Source organism: Amphiura filiformis, chromosome 20 (genome assembly GCF_039555335.1).
Source record: "Amphiura filiformis chromosome 20, Afil_fr2py, whole genome shotgun sequence".
Classification (NCBI taxonomy): domain Eukaryota; kingdom Metazoa; phylum Echinodermata; class Ophiuroidea; order Amphilepidida; family Amphiuridae; genus Amphiura; species Amphiura filiformis.
Genome location: NC_092647.1, coordinates 6,285,502 through 6,304,230, shown reverse-complemented (window position 1 = coordinate 6,304,230; position 18,729 = coordinate 6,285,502). Strand labels below are relative to the sequence as shown.

The 18,729-nt window shown below is 36.0% G+C and overlaps 1 protein-coding gene across 2 annotated transcripts in view; it reads right to left on the bottom strand.

The window, feature by feature from the left end:
* Positions 1-2,353: 2,353 nt before the first annotated feature.
* The window catches only part of LOC140141785 (uncharacterized), a 251,222-nt gene continuing 234,846 nt past the window's right edge, over positions 2,354-18,729 (bottom strand). The window contains exons 7-8 of one of the 2 annotated variants that reach the window (XM_072163647.1): positions 14,624-14,807; positions 2,354-12,757 (exon numbers count right to left, since the gene is read on the bottom strand). In XM_072163647.1, the coding sequence (XP_072019748.1) occupies positions 9,384-12,757; positions 14,624-14,807 (3,558 nt within the window). In that variant the 3' untranslated portion in view covers positions 2,354-9,383. The remainder of the gene's footprint in view (positions 12,758-14,623; positions 14,808-18,729) is intronic. The other variant, XM_072163649.1, reaches the window with a different exon arrangement.

Here is an 18,729-nt window from a genome sequence, read left to right as displayed (position 1 = left end):
CGGTTGGGACGAAGCCAAGATAAAAGACATTGAAACCAACAGAAAAAGAAGGCATATAAAGGAATCAATTTGGATACGTAAAGAGGGGCAGGCTAACACTCTCAACAGGGATTGTGGAAACTACTTCCTTCCGCACATATATGATCAGCTTCTAACAGCGCCACCTACGTCAGCTACCAACAGGAAGCAACAGACGTCTAAGGTCAAAGCTGGTCATTCAATTTGAGAAAGTGGTGTGATACAGCACGAAACGTCATTGAGGTATGTTAACATCACCTATTTTACTGGATTTGTTTTAGAACAATGTAAATAAAAAAAATACATTGTTTTTTGCCTGACAGTATGCGTGTGCATCATATTTTATTCAGGGCTCGTGCTTTTAAAATTCCTGCCACATAACAATAAGACTATTGAACAGTGCAGTGGTTGCATGGGGTTCACTCAAGCATAAAGATATACCAGTCCCTTGCCTTTGTGTCTTTTTGTGTAAGATTTTTTCAACAATTTCATGCTTAAATTTAACACCAGGATTTTTTAAAAATGTATATCCAAGTGCCATTTTTATCCGACATTACTGAAAAAAAAAGAAAATTATTTTTTTTATTTGGCCGAGAAAATTAATTTCAAAGCAAAAAGGTGTATTTCTGAATTATGCCGATCTCAACGTGTATCGATCGACTTTTAGCACGACTATGCATAACAATAGAGGATGGTCACTGGCATACTGAGTACATACATGCAATGGAGGCTGTCTGCCTTGAGCCATCTTGTGATAAATCAATATGGTTGCCTTTCCTGTTATTGTCATGGGTGTAAATCTGTGTACTCGTCTGTAGGTTATCACATGATTTCTTTTAGACAAGATGGCCGAAAATTACATCACACCGACGACCCTAGACACATGCATGGATTATTCAGGGTCTTGGGATTTTATAAGTGCCTGTCATTTTCACCAAAACTGCCTGCCCAAAATTTGACCATGAAACCATAAATCAGACATCTATCCCTTCTGGGATTCAGTCAGTTCAAATTAGTTTATTAGTCTGGGTTTTTTTTGAGTTCACAAAACTTACACATTACATTAGAATTTAGCATATGTCACAAGTTTTAATTTAATTTTGCCTGTCCCAGGAACAAACTGCCTAAAATGGTGGGTAGCTAGCTAAAACATAGCTTATTTCTCAACATAATGCTGAAAAGTGAGCGGCACAATCTCTGACGTGTCGCACACATGGCTTCACATGATCATTCAACAGAAGCATATTGCATTATTATTATGTCACAGTTCCCACACTCGTTAAAGAGTTAATTTAGTCATGTTTTTGGGTTAACTAGTAAAATCATGGACGAAAGAGATACAGACAAACTGCAAACAGTCTCGACATCACCCAATAATGGGGGCCGATCATTCCATGAAATGCGACAGACAAAAGTGCTACACACGTACCGCATATTTTAGGGTCTATCAAGTAAAAGCGAAGTTATGCAATGCTCTATCGCATAGGCACACAACACTGGCGTGATTGTTAGACATGGCACAACCAAACGATCAGCCCTCATGAACATGCGAGAATTTATAGCATACAAAATACAGGGACTTTTGACTGGTTGCGAATAGTCTGTAGTAAAATAAATTTAGGAATTTATATAGCGCCTTACCACAGATCACAGAGTGTTCAAAGCGCTGTAATTTCGCTGCCATGGTGAATCATCACAATCAGATCGCATCAACTAGGCATTGTGCAGCCGGAATAGCGCAAACCTATCCACACTTAGATTGTAACATCCACCATTTATCTGTGCAGCTCCCCAAATTCCATTGGGTGAAGGAAGTTTTTGAGTAATATACTGTATTAAAAAGAGATGGGTATGAAGAATTACCACACTATAGCTTCAAGGGATGAATGGTACTCTTGACCATGGTGACCGTAAACACGGAAGCTGTCTGTTTGGCCGATTCAGTTGGATGACAATCGTCACACAATCATAACATTTAAGACATTAAAGCTGCTTTCGGCACTCATGAAGTGCCACAAATGTCGCTCATTATCAAGGCTTATGCTTTGAATGCCGTCGACTGGAGCAAGAGAGTGTTATTCTTCTCTGGAAGCTATAGGCTTGAACAAGGCCAAGTGTGGGCAAAAACTTGAGTCAGTACAGTAGTATCTTCCTTTGTATACATTGTATCCATAGCAGTTTGGACTTACTTTTCCACCCACCTAGAAAAGTTGTGGAGATAAATCAAACATGTTTTTTATCTAACCTGTGGCAGTACTAACCGTCACTGCAGGTCATTAATTCACATTGATGATAATTATAATGAAGAAACATCAAACAGAAAACTTATCTGGGCTCTTTCCTTTAATTTATTCAATGAGTTACAAAGACTACTATTATAAGACCACATGCAGACTGTAGACAGACCAATAAAAGAATGTCTATTGTTAATTTTTCAACTTCAACTTTATTTCCATATCGTATCATATCAAATACAATCTAAGTGAATATTAAAATAAATGAGAATTAAAGACCTCATCTATATAAATCCGAAATTTATTTATTATTTTGATCTAATTACAATTACAATTAATAAGAACACAAAATAGATTGTAAATGACGAGACCGCTTCGTACAAAATTGCATGGTTGTAATATGTTCTTTTGTTCTTATATCAGTAACATTTCTTATAATAAAATATAAAATAATAAAATAGCCTACCTGTACATGAATATATGCCATTTTAAAAAGACAAAACATTTTTCTAGTGTGCATCATTTTGGCCCAGTATGTTCAGTGGCATATATACAACACTACAAGATTCCTATTGAGGCCACCTGCACAGCTACATGGGTACTTGGCTGGTACTGTGCAGTACCAGTGTAGTAACAGTGCAGTACCACTATTGATGAGTCCTGTGCAGTAGCAGCATTGGTACTATGTTGGTACTTTATGTGCACCAGGGGAGTCAGGTACATTGGCGACGGTGTGGTGTGCAGGCATCCACAATAAGAACCTTGTAGTGTATACATGTTGTAACAAAAAAATTTATACAATTTAGAAAATAGTATTAGCCAAACATGTCATTTATCGATTGTATTGAGTTTTACTTGGTTATCAAGGTAATTTCTTAAGCTATTACATACATAAGCTTTTATAAAATGTAGTCTACAAGTGAAGATATGGCCAATTGTGTAAAGTAGTCTTAAAATAGCTTGGGCTACTTTCATGTCTTAGTGTAGCAAAAGTGACTAAAAAGTGAAATTGCAATGTATATTATGGGCAATTTCTTTAGAGACACTGAGTTAACACCATTTACGCCCATATTCAAGTAGAATTTGATTTAACACGATTTATGTCCATATTCAAGTTGAAATTTTGTGTTAAACAGGCCAAAAATTATTCCAATTTTTGCCCAGTAGATCAAACTGGCCAGTCCAGTGAAAGTGAACGTATCAATTTAATATAATATACAGAGGTGGAACTTCTTTCATCTGGCCATGATGGGACCGGGTGAACAATCTGGATATGTGAATTATGTGTAATTCTGCATTGAATATCTGAAGTGCTTAAATTGGCAGAAAGATGGTATTTGAATGCTGCATAATTCTTCATAAAAGTTTTTAAAACATGGGAGATAACATTTTAGATCAATGTCTGGTAAATTTGTAATGGTACAAGAAACATATTTTTTTTGAATGACTGGCCAAACTGGTGAATGTCCACATATCTTAAGTAACAGCCCTGCATTTAACTTCTTTCAACAAAAATAATGGAGAATTGATATGCAACAGCTGATTTTAAACCTGGGATATAAATAGAGGGATGATACCCAAAGAGTTACGACTCAAAATTGCCCTGGATGTAAATCCTGCATTTTAGTTTGTCATTCATGGAAGGCAAATAATGTGCCTCCTATGTTTTTTGGAAAAGAATCCTAATTTAAATATAATAATTTGTGTAGCAAAGTTTTGGGCATTCAGCGGTTAATTTTGGCACAACACGTTACACACAGAGACGCAAACAGTAACACAGTTTGTAAAAGTAAAATTATCTCGAGGCACAGTATTTATCCTCCTTGAGCGACACACAAACATGGCAGAGTTGGTACTCTTTGGTTCTATCTCATTGGATATAAATCACCTATAAATTGATCAATCACACACCCATATAGTACATCTCCTCACATGATGCACTTTAAACTCTTGTGTATTACTGACATTGATTTGCATGTACATTTTATTAATGTATGTCATCTTACAACACTTATTTGTTTGATACATGTAGTACCGCACTGTACCTAATAAGTGCCCCTCGGCCTCTATGGAATTTTCAAAATGACAAAGTCTAAGCATCCTTTTCAATATGGGTCTGTACAACTAAATTTTGTCAAATGATTAAATAAACTTATAAGTTTATACATTGCAGCCTGGGATTATGACGATTTTGACTTCGGATACTGTTTTTTGAATGATTATTACTTTGTGGTAATAAGTGCCCCCTGAAAGTGACTGACTTTAGCACCTGGAGTGCTAATTAGGTAGTAATATTACATATCCACAGACATTCAGATCATTTTAGATGAAAATACAAATCCATCTGAAAATACACTTGCTAACATATATATAGACATGTTTTGAAAATTACTGTTCATGTGTCTTGCTGTAATTATTACTGGCCATCCATCACAAATGAGCCCAGAAGTCAGCAAATGTGATTTTGAGTTACAGTGCAAAATATCCACAAATTTCATATTTTGAGAAACACTGGATTTTCACAGATTTGAAATATTTCATACTTCTCTTATACAGCTGCAAAGTTATACAGTAATACAAAAACTAAAAATTATTAAAAATTGACATTTTATTAAGTTAGTTTCAACAGAAATAAAAGAATTTTGATAACTTTAAGTGCAGTTTTTGTTCTGTTGTAATGCAAATTTTTAAGAAACATAACATCATTTCAGGATATCGTACAAAGTTGGTTGAAGTGTAATTTTGAAGCTTCAGGTATGATCTTTCCAAATCTGTAAAAAGGGCTGACTTTTGAGCTCATTTGTGGTGTACGGTCACATATTATAGGCTATAATACTAATAGTCAAATCGATTAAGGGTGTATTATATATTTTCATTATCTGTATAGTTCTTACTTTTCTTGACATTCTACCATGCCCTGACAATGAATTGACAAGATGACATTTGTGACACGATCAAGGGAACTGAGTCGGGTGTCGCTAATATTGATTTTGAGATATTGGCAAAGAAAGTGTTTAAATTCTTTTGTTTTATATTGTTTTCAAAGATTGATAAATTAGCGCAACTTTACAAAGAAAAGTCGTATCAATATGGGGTTTTCAGTTTCTGAAAGCTCTAAATAACCTCTTTAGAAACATGTGTAAAACTCATTTTCGACCAGGGCCGACATGCGACTCATTCCCCTTGATCATGTCACATTTGTCATCATTGAAGCAATTTAAAATATGACAAAATATAGCCCAAAGTTCTGCTGCCTACCAAATCTTTTGCTTTTTGAATTAACTAATACAGCATTTCCAAAATCATGTCCATCAAATTAAATTTGAGAAAAAGTTAAGATACACCATCGTCCTTTGTATTGAAGACATGTTTTTTAAGTAAATTTTAAAAATACACTCAAAGTTTTTAACTTGTGATGTGAAAACAGGCAGACTGAAATTTCCTCTTGCCACATATTTCTCTGAGTGTTTTTTCAATGGCCAAAGTAACAGTTTTGTGTCCAGGGTTCACTTTAACACACAAATCATGCATATTACGCGCTCACACACTTTCAGTACCCCTTTAAGTGCAAAGTGAAAAGTGCAAAATCTTGAAAACGTACGCATTCATATATTTAGTGATTTGATATAGAAAAACCTGATATTTTCATTTGGTAGTGATAGACACCCAAAATATATCCTTTTTATTATGATAATGAACCATGGCATTATAGCCGTAAATAGTGGGGGCACAAGTCAGTAGTAATAAATAGTATAGCGAAAAGTTTCGAACCGCACATTAGAGATTTGTTGGAGATAAATGGGTGCAAAACTTCCAAACAATAGACCGAAGTTGTTCATACATGTAGTGGAAACATTTTACATAAGCTGTTAAACATTGGTATAAATTAATTAAACAATAGTAAATAAAAAAAATACCAACAAAAGTCGCTGAAGAGAATATGATGACATAGTCCACTTACTTCTTACCAAGCCTTATTTCATACAAATTTGTTGTTACTTACTTCTAGCTGAGCTATGACTGAGCCTAATTCATTAGATACCACTGTCTTAACAGAATTGATCACAATTTGAATTCCCTCCTGAGGCTCAGTATTTCACTTAGATGACCAGATCACCAGGCTGTCATAAATAACTAGAGGAAGTATGACACAGATGGGTCAATGAATGGGTCCATCCACACCATAAATATAATTTAAAAAATTATGACACTGTCACCAAGTGAGTCACAGGAATTCTCAGGACTGGACATTTATGTCAGGCCACATCAAAACTAGTGTATGTTTTGACCAAAGAGATATTCAAAGAGTATGGAGTCTGCCATGTTTGTGTGTTGCTCATGGAGGCTAAACCTCTGAATTATTTCTTCGCCATGCGTCCAGCTAACTTCAATTGAAAGTGCATGGATGGTTGTTTGGATTGTGCATGTAACATGTTGTGCCAAAAATGTGCACAATGCACATATCTTTGTAACCCTCAAGCTTCATGATGCAAATTATTGTTCGATATGGCTTTTCTTGATAAATGCCTGAGGTACATGTATACCATTTGCCCATCATGAGTGACAAACCAAGATAGCAGATTTACCATAGCATTAATCTCTTTGGTTTCAGCATACACATATTTTATCACATAGTTCATTTCAAATACAAGATGAGTTGCCAGTACAATAGATAATGCAACTTGTCATTGATTGTAATTCATCACTTGGATGACATAGTGGTGTATGATGAAAATGGATACTTTGAGATAATCGCATTTGATGTTTTTACAACTTTTACATGTTTGCACATTATTTCTTTTAAAATGTCCCTTTTTAATGAGTATGAAAAATAGATATTAAAGTTACATTTGATGTATTAAGTACATTGTTGTTATTCAACAATTGTAAATAAACATTAAACTTATACACCAGTAGGCCTATATCAATTTTCTAAAAAATGATACATTTGTACTCCATTTAAAATTGACATATTACACATGATATGTCAATACATCAAATTCATATCTGTACAAGCTGTATCAAAATGATTGGTACCCATCAATTTTGATATAATATTGGATGGCTGAGCATGATACCATAACATATCGGACGAGTCATAAAAATATCGGACGAGCCAACGGCGAGTTCGATATTTGTATGACAAATCCGATATGTTATGGTATCATGCGAAATAAGCCATCCAATATTATCATTATTAGGCTTTCTTAACTTCTAATAACCCTGAAAACATAATAATGATGTTTACTGGAAAGTCTAGCTGCCTCTTCTAATGCAACATTGGACACCACTGAGTACTGAAATGCCCAGAATGTATAACTGATGACTTGTTATACAATTACAAGGTACCAATCATTTAGATACAGCATGTACAAGCCACACAGCCTCAATATAGCAAAATAGTGGCGTATGTAACATACTTACGACATAGTGGTGTATGTCAATGACACGCCCACAGACTACTATACAGACCAGTCAAAGTCCTTGGGCATTCTATGCTGTGAATTCTCGCATATTCATGAGGGCCGATTGTTCGGTCGTGCCATGTCTCAATCACACCAGCGTTACATGCCGATAGAGCTTTGCGTGCCTTTACAATTACGCGATAGACCATAACAATGTGCGCTAAGTGTGTCGCAGTTTTGACTGTCGCATTTCATGGAACAATCAGCCCTCATTATCGGGTGATGCTGAGACTTTGATTGCTACAGTGCAACAGAGCATTAATGCCCAAAATGTAAAAGATATATAATTTATGAACAATATACACTACACATAAAAAATACTACTACAAGGGATTTTCAACATATAAGAATCCTAACAATCAAGTACCAACATGCACAGTTTTGCCCTTATACCACTTTTGGGTTTTTAACAAAATGTTATCAAACCTCTACTGTGATTGGCAGCTGCATAAGGCATCTCCTTGATAGATGATAATACCCAGCCATTCAGCAAGTTGCTACTAACTGACCTTGATAGGCTTGAATGAGCACTGTCATCTGCTACACAACCATCACACTAAAGGACATGGTCACTCCATAATGCTACAGGGAAACGGCACTTTGACAATAGAATGAAAGACTCATTATTGATTAGGCGCGGATTTAAAAAGAACAGCTCCTGTGCGTGTATAGCAAAAACTTGGAATAGAATGTTTGGAATTTTGTAACTAAAATACTAAATGCATTTTGCAAAATGTGCTCTGACAAATCTATAAAGCATTTCATTAGCTTTAATTTGACATATTGCTTGACATGTTTGGAGTTATGGTAAATCATAAAAAAATATTTATTATCGCAAATTAATTAATCAATATTATGTCCATTAATTCAAAAAATAAATACAAATAGGCAAATTTTCTCTGACAGAATTGTAGCATTTGACAAGAGTCAATCTTTCTAGTAAGTTTGATTTTTATAACATATTTACTTTTGACGAAAAAAAATAAATTCATTTCTTTTTATTATGCTAATTATATGAAAATTAACGAAAACGTGTCAAATTTTGCAACCTTATTAAAGATCAGAGTTTGTTCAAAAAATGTTGTAAGTAACATCTTTCACTTTAATCTAGATTTTAAATTATGTGTCAATCTGTCAAAAATTCAGTTTTGGGCATTTATGCTCTGTTGCACTGTAGGACGCGGTCTGTTATCTTTTTCGTCCATGTATACACCACTATGTCCTGCACAACATGGGGAATGTTGCACACAATTTTCCTGTTGTCACCAAACTTAGTTAGAGATATATCTCATTAATTAATGACATGCTTGTCTTGAAAGTTTGTCAGAATGTAGACTTTTTAAACTCTACATTCTGACAAACTTTCAAGACAAGCATGTCATCTACGCGGGTATGTATTTAATTACATAGATTATGAAACTTATCTCATTTTGTCAAAACTTGCTGATATGCCAGTATGTCATCCAAGTAATGAATTGCTTGATGTACATAACACACATCTGAAATGTGTACCAGGCTGTAAAAGCACACCTTTTCAAATACTGAGACAAACAAATTTCTTCTATATTGGGAACAAGTTAATTCTGTTTTCTTACAGGATTATGACTGAAAGAAGGTATCTGTCACATATGAGAACTGCATCATTATGATGTGGCTGGTCAAATATCTACTTTCTATAAAAACAGTACCTGCTTTGGATTTTGCCCTTATATGCATATGTGGTTATGTGCACGCTGGAAACAGGGTACTCATCATTGAATGAATGACAAGGAAGATAATACAAGGCACTGAATTCTTCCAAAAACTGATGGCTATTATTCCAAAACTCACTCCAATTTATGTGCAGTGATTTTAATCTATCGCAGTTCCTCAACACATGTTCCAAGCCTTTTGGCCCATACTTCTGACTTTCTCCATGAAGATCTAAACTTCTCAAACCAATTAGATAGTCTAGAGGAATCTGAATACCATCATCAGTTATACCTGTATTGTTAAGATCAAGTTCTCTGAGTTTAGTCAGACTTTGCAAACCACTACACAGATCAGGCATTGCAGTACCTACTGCTTGGTTACAGCCTAGATCAAGTTTGACTAATTCTGGCATATGGACAAGACAATTGCCTATCTGTTTAACATTTGCCTGTGTCAAGTTTGTTTTGGCTAACTCAAGCTTGATGAGCTTGGTCAAAGGGGTCAGTGCACATGACAAGTCTACATCTCCACTTCCAATATCATTCCCTGATAACATTAAGTAGTTCATGTTTGACAAATGACACAGGTTTTGAACAATCAATGTCATACCAGGTCCATCTATATCATTGTAACATAAATCAAGTTCTTGAAGCTTGGGGTAACATTTCAGTTTTTCACTCAGCAAGGACCCACCTTTACCAAATGTGCTTCGGCTAAAGTTCATTTTTTCTAACGGAAGTGAATTTGGAAAATTTACTATTATTTTCACCTGTGCTTCCTCACTCAAGTGTGTCCAACATACACTTAATTCTACCAGGTTACCAAGATATTTGAATGCTTCTATAAGTTTACATGCTGTTGAATTAGATATATCTAAATTTGTTAATGCTAAGTGTTTGCATGGCAACATGGGGGTGTCTGTTACGTTTCCACTGCTAGGGTGGGATGCTGCAAGTTTAGCACCTACATCAACAAACAAAGTGAATAGTTTTTCACATTCATTTTGTTTTACAGATGTATCTACAGCTAATTCTTCTTCAATATCACTCGCTTCATCTACACACCTTTCATCATATGACAGACCAAGTTTTTCCAATGTGTAAATAAATGGATTCAACAGATCTGCATTTACTCTATTGGTAGTTACTTCTAGTTCAGTAAGTGTGTATCCAGCAAGGGCTCTCAGTATTTGTGTTAAACCATGTGTTTCATACCATGTGAAGGAGCTCAGAGATGGGAGTTGCTGTATTAATGTTAGCACATTAGGTATTGATACTGATGATCCTCTACTTGATCCTTTGTCTTTCATATGTGATACATTGTCACCAAATTGAAGACATCTGATTTGTCTTATATTTGTCATTTGATGACTGCAGAGGGCATCAATATTTTCGTTATAAATAACCAGACATTTGACTTCTGCTATGCATGACAAGTGTTTGAGGCATATGGAGGAGCTAAGGAAATACCCAGAAAGGATAACTTTGGTAATGCCCTTGTAGATACTATTTTCTACTGTAATTTGACAGGATAAAATACAATCTAGAAAACGTTCCATATGCTCAGAAATGCTCTTTCTACTTTTTCTACTTTCTCCTGATATAAAATCCTCATTTTCTCGTCTTTCACGAATGCTACTAATAGTTTGACCACACAATAGTTCCACGCACTCTTGTATATACAAAACTGAGGTTTGAAATAAAGCTTGCCAATCGAATAGTGGTAGCAAGTGTGTATACAGACTGTCTTGAGCACCTGATTCATCCAAGAGTAACAATGCAAACTCCCACCAAGGTAAACAAAAACCAAATTTGGAACAATTTCCAAAGCGATTTTCACAATCAGTATCATGGCATGGCATTGATACAATTCTATCACAAGCCAGACGGACAACATGGTCCAAAATTTGTTCAGCAGCCTTGATTCGCTTCCCACAACAAAACTGCAATAATCGTTCAAAATCTTTGAGATTTCTATCATCAATCTTTCTCAAGTAAGCCATGGCACTTTCTTGATCACTTTCAAATAAACTAGCCCAATAAATTGCTGCACAGTACTCTTGGAGTGTTTTGTGGAAGAATGAAACTTGATGTATTGCTCTCAACTTTGATCGTTTTCTTTCTTTTGACAATATTCCTATTTGTAAAGCACTTTCTAAATCCTTTGCATCAAAATCCTTCACATTGAAAATCAATTTGTTTTTAAATAATCCATCCAATGCTACTTTTCCAACTTCACACAATATGTCATCAAGTAGGTCAGTATTTAGCTCTTCATTCTGAAACTTCACCTGCTTATGCTGGGCAAGATGCAATACTACTTCTTCATATATGCTTGTAACTCTCTGGCTTAAAACATCTGCATCGGCATCATTTTTCAGCAATTCATCCCTCAATATACACAGCATAGATATTATAAGTGGTACAAAGCAAAGATCATTAAATGAACTTGTCAACTTGTTAAGAAAGGCTGCTGTTTCATTTAAGGTCAAACAGAATTCATCATCAATAGGAATCATTCCATAGAAACCCTGTGAATCCTCATCTGATTCTGAATTAACACCAGTATATTCAGGATATATAAAATAATCAAGTGGTTTTTCAATAAAATGTACTTTCTCAGAACCTATTTTTTCTACACATTTTATATACTTTGATATATATGGAACTTGGAAAAAACGTAAAACATATTGTTTTAGTTTCTTTCCTGAAAATCCATGTAACTTGATGTGTAAATATACCCCATAAGCATCAACAAATTGTGCAACTTTGTGTGGTCTAGAAGTCACAATTACCAAACTCTCAGCCAACCATTTGCTGGATAACAAATGCTTAATGTCACCTTCAACTAATACATTAGGAGCTTCATCAAAACCATCCAAAAGGAATGTAACTGAATTGGGATTGGCTTCTATGTATGACTGAAGTTTTTCTTTCGACACTTTTGGTAAGAGTTGATCCTGAACTGCATCAATAAGATTCATTCCAGATTCAATTTCACGGATATCAAGTGCAAATACAAGCTTAGACTGTGAAAAGTGTTCTTTTTCATTAGCCCAGTCATAGGCGAGTTTGGAAATTGTGACACTTTTACCACTACCAGGTCTTCCCCTTACCAAGATACGCTTCACATATTTGTCTGTTTTGTCTTTAAGTGCAAGTAGTTCAGATGGTGATTTCAGTTTTGTCTCTTCAACTGCTGTTGGTTTCTTTTCTTCTTTTAAGATGTCAAGCTCTATGTAGAGGTTATCCATATTTGCACATTCTTCTGGCATGCCAGGAAGTAAAGGTACCTTACTTCTGTTTATTCTGTACTCTTCCATGAGTTGAGTTCTCCATGAGTCTTCATCTGAACATCAAAATATAATAAAATATCAAATTTGAGATATAAAAATCTGAAAATAGAATTATCAGAAGACCTGTACCACCTGTAAGCAAAGTTGCCCGAAGCGCGGGTATTTTATCTAAGCTTCGTTATGTCCTTCCATCTGTCATCCTGAAGTCACTCTATGACACCCTTGTGCTCCCCCACCTGAGTTATTATAATATTGCTTGGGTAGAGCTGCGTCTTCACGCCTAAACCCTCTCTTTAGACTTCAGAAACGTGCAATCAGATATATCACCAATGCTGATTTTCGAGCACATACTGGGCCTTAGTTTGCCAATCTTAAAACTCTCCGTCTGGATGATATAAATGAACTTTATACAGCTATCTTTATGTTCAAAGCTCACAATTGCTTGCTTCCTGCACTTTTTGACAACTATTTTCAATATAGTGCTACAATTCATAGTCATAATACAAGGCGTGTGAATAATTTCTATCCGCCTCGTGTTCGTTTCTAATCTTGCTGCTAACTCGATTAAAGTGCATGGAGTTAACATTTGGAACTCCATTCCCATTTCCATCCAAAATGCCACATCCACAAGCTCCTTCAAACATCATTTTAAGAGCAATTTGCTTTCTAAACCGGTTTACCAGTAATTATTCTTTGACTCCTGTTCACATCTTGTTTGTAATCTTTGTAATGTCTTGTCTTGTCCTGTTTGTATTTGTATTTTCGTTTGTACTGTTTGCCGGCAACCCGCACCCACGAGCTTGCTCCCCACGTGTTGCCCCACAACTTTATTTTAGGTTTGTTATTGATGCCCTTTATAATCTTGTCTCAGGCCCACTCTTGTCCTGTCTCTTGCCTTTTAATAGGTTGTTTGTTCTTACGTGATCGCATTTGACTTTCATCAGTGGGCCTGTGATCGGATTCACTACTTTGCTTTGTACGTAATTGGTTTGATAATTATGGCATTTGTCATTTATACTATGTATTTTTGAAGTTGTGAAATAAATGTTTCTTGAATTGAATTGAATTGAATTGAACAAGCCAATTTTTGTCAGATCGAAGATGTCAAAGACAGACTCAGACATGGCCACCCAAGAAAAACAACGGCTGCGGAAGGCCGGTACGATACATCAGGCTGGCAGTAGACTAAGTGCCAAAACTTTGCAAGTAAGGCACGTTCGCAAGGCTGAGTTCGCAAGCCTGCCAGGAAGCCTAAAATGACTCCACTTCATTGTATTGGCCGTCTTTGCTGGCCGTCTTTGCTGGTGCCGTCAACACTGCGGTTGGAACTTACACATGTGGGGCAATGTCATGTTTAGTGATGAAGCAAGATTTTGTTTGAGGAAGCTGAATGGCCGAGTGAGTGTGCTGTAGAGAAGACGCATTGACAAAGATGCATTGATAAAGTAACAGTCTACGGTAGTGGAAACGTGATGATATGGGTGGGAATATCGATAACAGGAAAGACCAGACTGGTAGTAGTCAACGGAAATCTCATTGGAATCAACTATCGAGATGACATCCTTCCGCCAGTCGCAGTCCCATTTCTGCACAACTTTGGACCGAATGCTATTATACAGGATGATAATGCTCGACCACATAGTGTAAGAGTTGTAAATGACTTCCTGCAAGAAGAAAGTATTCAACAAATGGAGTGGCCAGCCAATAGCCCAGACTTAAATCTTATAGAACATCTCTGGGACCAACTTGGTCGGGCTGTGCGCACTAGAGTGACAGATCAAATCATCTTAATCTGGGATAACCCGGATAAGTACTCCAAATAACAAACATCTATTATTCTTTGTCTACATGTACAAGCATGGCAAAATTCTTCTTTAAATTACCACAGACAATACATGATAGTGTTACAGGTAACTCACCATATAGCAGGTCTGCTTCCAGTTCATCTTTCATTGTATTTGCTTCCTCCTTTTTGAAATACTGCAAGTCTTTCATAAGGTCTACCAAGCTCTTGATTTCCTTTACACGTTCTTTGAGTTCCTTGAATGTAATTTCTTCAGAAGCAGGTAAATGAGCCAAGTCACACCGTGAATTCACATATACCTGTAAATTCATAGCAAATAAATGACACAACATAGGTAAGATAAAATAAATTTATGTGTTCTCCAAAAAATCTGCGTTGTCCAAAAAAATCCATCAAATTTTATCATTATTTTAGATGCTTTCATAATAGCCTTCCAATTTGCAAAAAAGGTGTTTTTTTTCCATTTGAATACATGAATAAAAAAACAAAACAAAAACAAACACATTTTACATTTGACTTTTTTGACCTGTTACAGGAAACAAACATGTTTTTTTTTTTGCCTAACCATCTTATACTGTTACACATTCTATGTCTTCTGAAGGTATTTAGTTAAATATTTAGCTCTATTTATGCAAAAGAGTCTACCAACAAGATGGTTCCGACATCCTTTTACTACCAACTTTCGGAGGGTGCATGCATATTAATAATTTTCATTAATGGGCCAAAGTAAAATTGATAAATCTAATGATATTTACTAAAAGTGTATGTAACTGGGAGGAAAAGATGATGATCATTTGAAAATTTGAATCTTTCATTTTGAAGATCTAGATTTTTTTACCCCAAACACCTAAAAAGTCTTTTTCATATGATCGTCGGCTTTTCCTCTCAGCTACATACACTTTTAGTACATATCATTAGATTTATAAACTTTACTTCGAGGACTGTTAAATATGAAAAATAACGAAAATATCAATTTTTAATAATTTGCCATAAAATTTGTATTATATCGCCAATTTCAAAATATCAAAATTATTTGATATTAGAAGGCCATTCCTCATATTCAGAATACAATTCAATATGTCTGATGTGCTCTCATGTCCCGCAAAAAAACACTGTGCAAACATTGTTACCAGAGCCCTTAAATGTCGAAAATATCAATTTTGAATAATTTGTCATAAAATTAGGATTATATCACGAATTAAAAAAAAAAAAAAAAAAATCAAAATTATTTGATATCAGGACATTCCTCGTATTCAGAATGCAATTCGCTATGTTTGATGTGCTCTTATGCAGGGACGGATTTAAGCAGTGGCCCGGTGGCCCGGGGCCAGTTGATTTTGCCTCGGGCCAGTAAACTTCCAACAATGCTGGCCCGGCGGGCCACTAGATTTTTGATCCTGATATAACTCATTATATGACTGAGGCAAGATAATCAGTGATGGACACAATTGGACACAGTTTCTGCTCCACTTGTCACCTGTACCTGTGTGTAATTAATGTATTTATTTAATTATTTTTTGTCTATTTATTCTTATCCTTGCATGGCAAGCAAGTTGGAAATATACGGCCGCTTTTACGGCGATGTAGGCCTACGTACTATTTCCAAGCTCTTTCATGCTCTATCTGATGATGATAGCTATATCGCAAATACCGCATACTTGAACCTTTTCTTTTCTGAACTTTTGGAACTATAGATTAAGGAAGGACTACTGACTGAACTTGTGTTAGTGACTATAATAGTCTCTCTATATTGAGTATGCTCAGTACAAAACAATTAAAAATGTTTAGGTTTGCTTAAATTAAAGTGGCACCATAGATCCTGGAAAAAGATTTTTAGGGTCCATGGTAGCACAGAATAAAATAATGTTAACACACGACACAAGTAACATGTGTCAAGTTTGGTAGGCGTAATTGGTAGTCTCTAACTTTAAAAGTCTCATTGGAACGTGCAGGCCCATAACCAGGATTTTTAAAAAGTGGACTTTTGTTCAAAATTTGCACCTTTTTTGATCGACAAGGACTGAAAACCTCAATTTTTTCGCTCGCTACGCTCGTGAATGTGTCATTTGGTGAGGGGGGGGGGGGTGTTCACCACCTGCCCCTGGTTCTGGCATCTTGAACATGCTTCTTTATTTGCACTTTTGCCGTAGAACATATTGAAAAAGTTGGGCCAGTAAATTTATTGCAGGGCCAGTAGATTTGCCGTTTCACTGGCCCGGAGGGCCAGTAGAAAACTGAAACCTAAGTCTGTCCCTGCTCTTATGTCCCACAAAACGGTGCTATCTGATTCCTTAAAGCCTTAATGTACAATCTTTTTAAATTTTTAGATTTTACACAGCCGTTGGCTACGGCTGTGTCTTTTTTCTTACATGATCTTCTTCTTCTTCTCCCACAGATTACGTAGGACAGTGACGCCACTTGCACACATGCATTGTTATTACCCAGTGTTTATGGGGTCCTCACAGATTTGGGGTCAAAGGTCATTAAGGGGTCATTTCCGTATAAAACGAAAAACCTTCAAAATTTTTATTTGCTAAGAAAAACATGTGTCAGTAACGGTATGTTCATAAATGAATTGTGGTTATCCAATGTATATGTGGTATTTTTTAAATTGGGGTCAAATGTCATTAAGGGGTTACTTCCGGAATAAAATGAAATACTTTTAAAATGCTTCTTCTTCCACAAATTACATAGGAGATTGATGCCACTTGCACACATGCATTGTTAATACCCAGTGTCTATGGGGTCCTCACAGATTTGGGGTCAAAGGTCATTAAGGGGTCACTTCCGGTATAAAACGAAATACCTTCAAACATTTTTATAAACCAAGAAAAACATAGCATTGTAACGGTATGTTTATACATGTATTGTTATTACCCAGTGTATGCGTGGTAATTTTTTATTTGGGGTCAAAGGTTATTAAAGGGTCACTTCCGGTCTAAACCGAAAGTCCTACAAAATGCCTCTTCGGGCACAAATAACATATACCAGAGTGATGCCACGTGCACATATGCATTGACATTCGCCAATGTCAATGGGGTGTTCAGATATTTTGGGGTCAAAGGTCATTAAGGGTCACACAACTGCTGTGTTCGTGGTCTTAGACCACAGTTATGTACATGTCTAGTTCTTTTTTTCTTTCAAAATGATAAAATAGTTAATATGCAATCATTATGAAAGTTCCCAATACATTTGGATGCGAAAACATTGGAAATTTGCAAAGAAATATCATAATAAACTTCACCTCGAAATATCTCGCACTTTTTGGATTAGGATGGAGAGTGCGGCCTCAGAGTTAGTCTCCTACGCAGCCAGTTTGTTTACGCTCCCTCAACATGTGTGCAGGGAGTGTAACCAAACGATTTTGTAGGAGACTACGATTTGCCACCGTTCTGACATATTATCATAATCTGAACAATTATGATAATATGTCGGACCAACAGAAAATCATCCCGTTTTACTACAAATAGGGCGAATTCGACAGTTTGCTCATAGCTTTAAGTTGGAACATGTGTAAGTATTACAAATATGCCCCCCAAAAAAATAAAGGTATATTCTGAAAAAAGATCGTACATTAAGGCTTTAAGGGATGAGCCTATAGGAATAACGACCAAACAAAGAAATTCTTGTTTATGCCGTAATATTGTAGTCTTTCAACCCTTTCACAACTTCAGCTGTGTAACTTACAAAAATTCCCGCTAAAAAGTGGTTCTTTTAATTTTAGAAAATACATTAATAATCGAATTGGACTTTTCGTACTGATCGTACTATAAGTGACCACCAGCCTATAATGTTCTAATCACACTATAGACTGGGATTACATGTGACGTCATTGCCAGGCAATTGGTCTCTATTGTTCCTTGTCCGGAAATATGCCCACGCAGTCAGGGACCGTGCTTTTAAAACGCCCGCCAGATCACAATAAGGCCATTGAACTGCATAGTAGCCATACGTACTCACTGAAGTATAACGGTAGCACGTTCCCTTACCGACTCATTATTAATGTGTGGAAAGGGGTCAGGGACGGCATTCTGATCATTCTAATCCTTTCTTTTGAGGTCAGTAGATAAAAGAAAGGCCTTGAACACAGGTGCGGAGTTGTAGATAATATTTAATCATCAAAGCTGATGGCATAAGAAATTTCGAGGAGGCAGCGCTTATTATTTCTTGTAAACACAATCTAATGTGGTACTCACTACATGTAGAAGGCCGGGCGGGTCT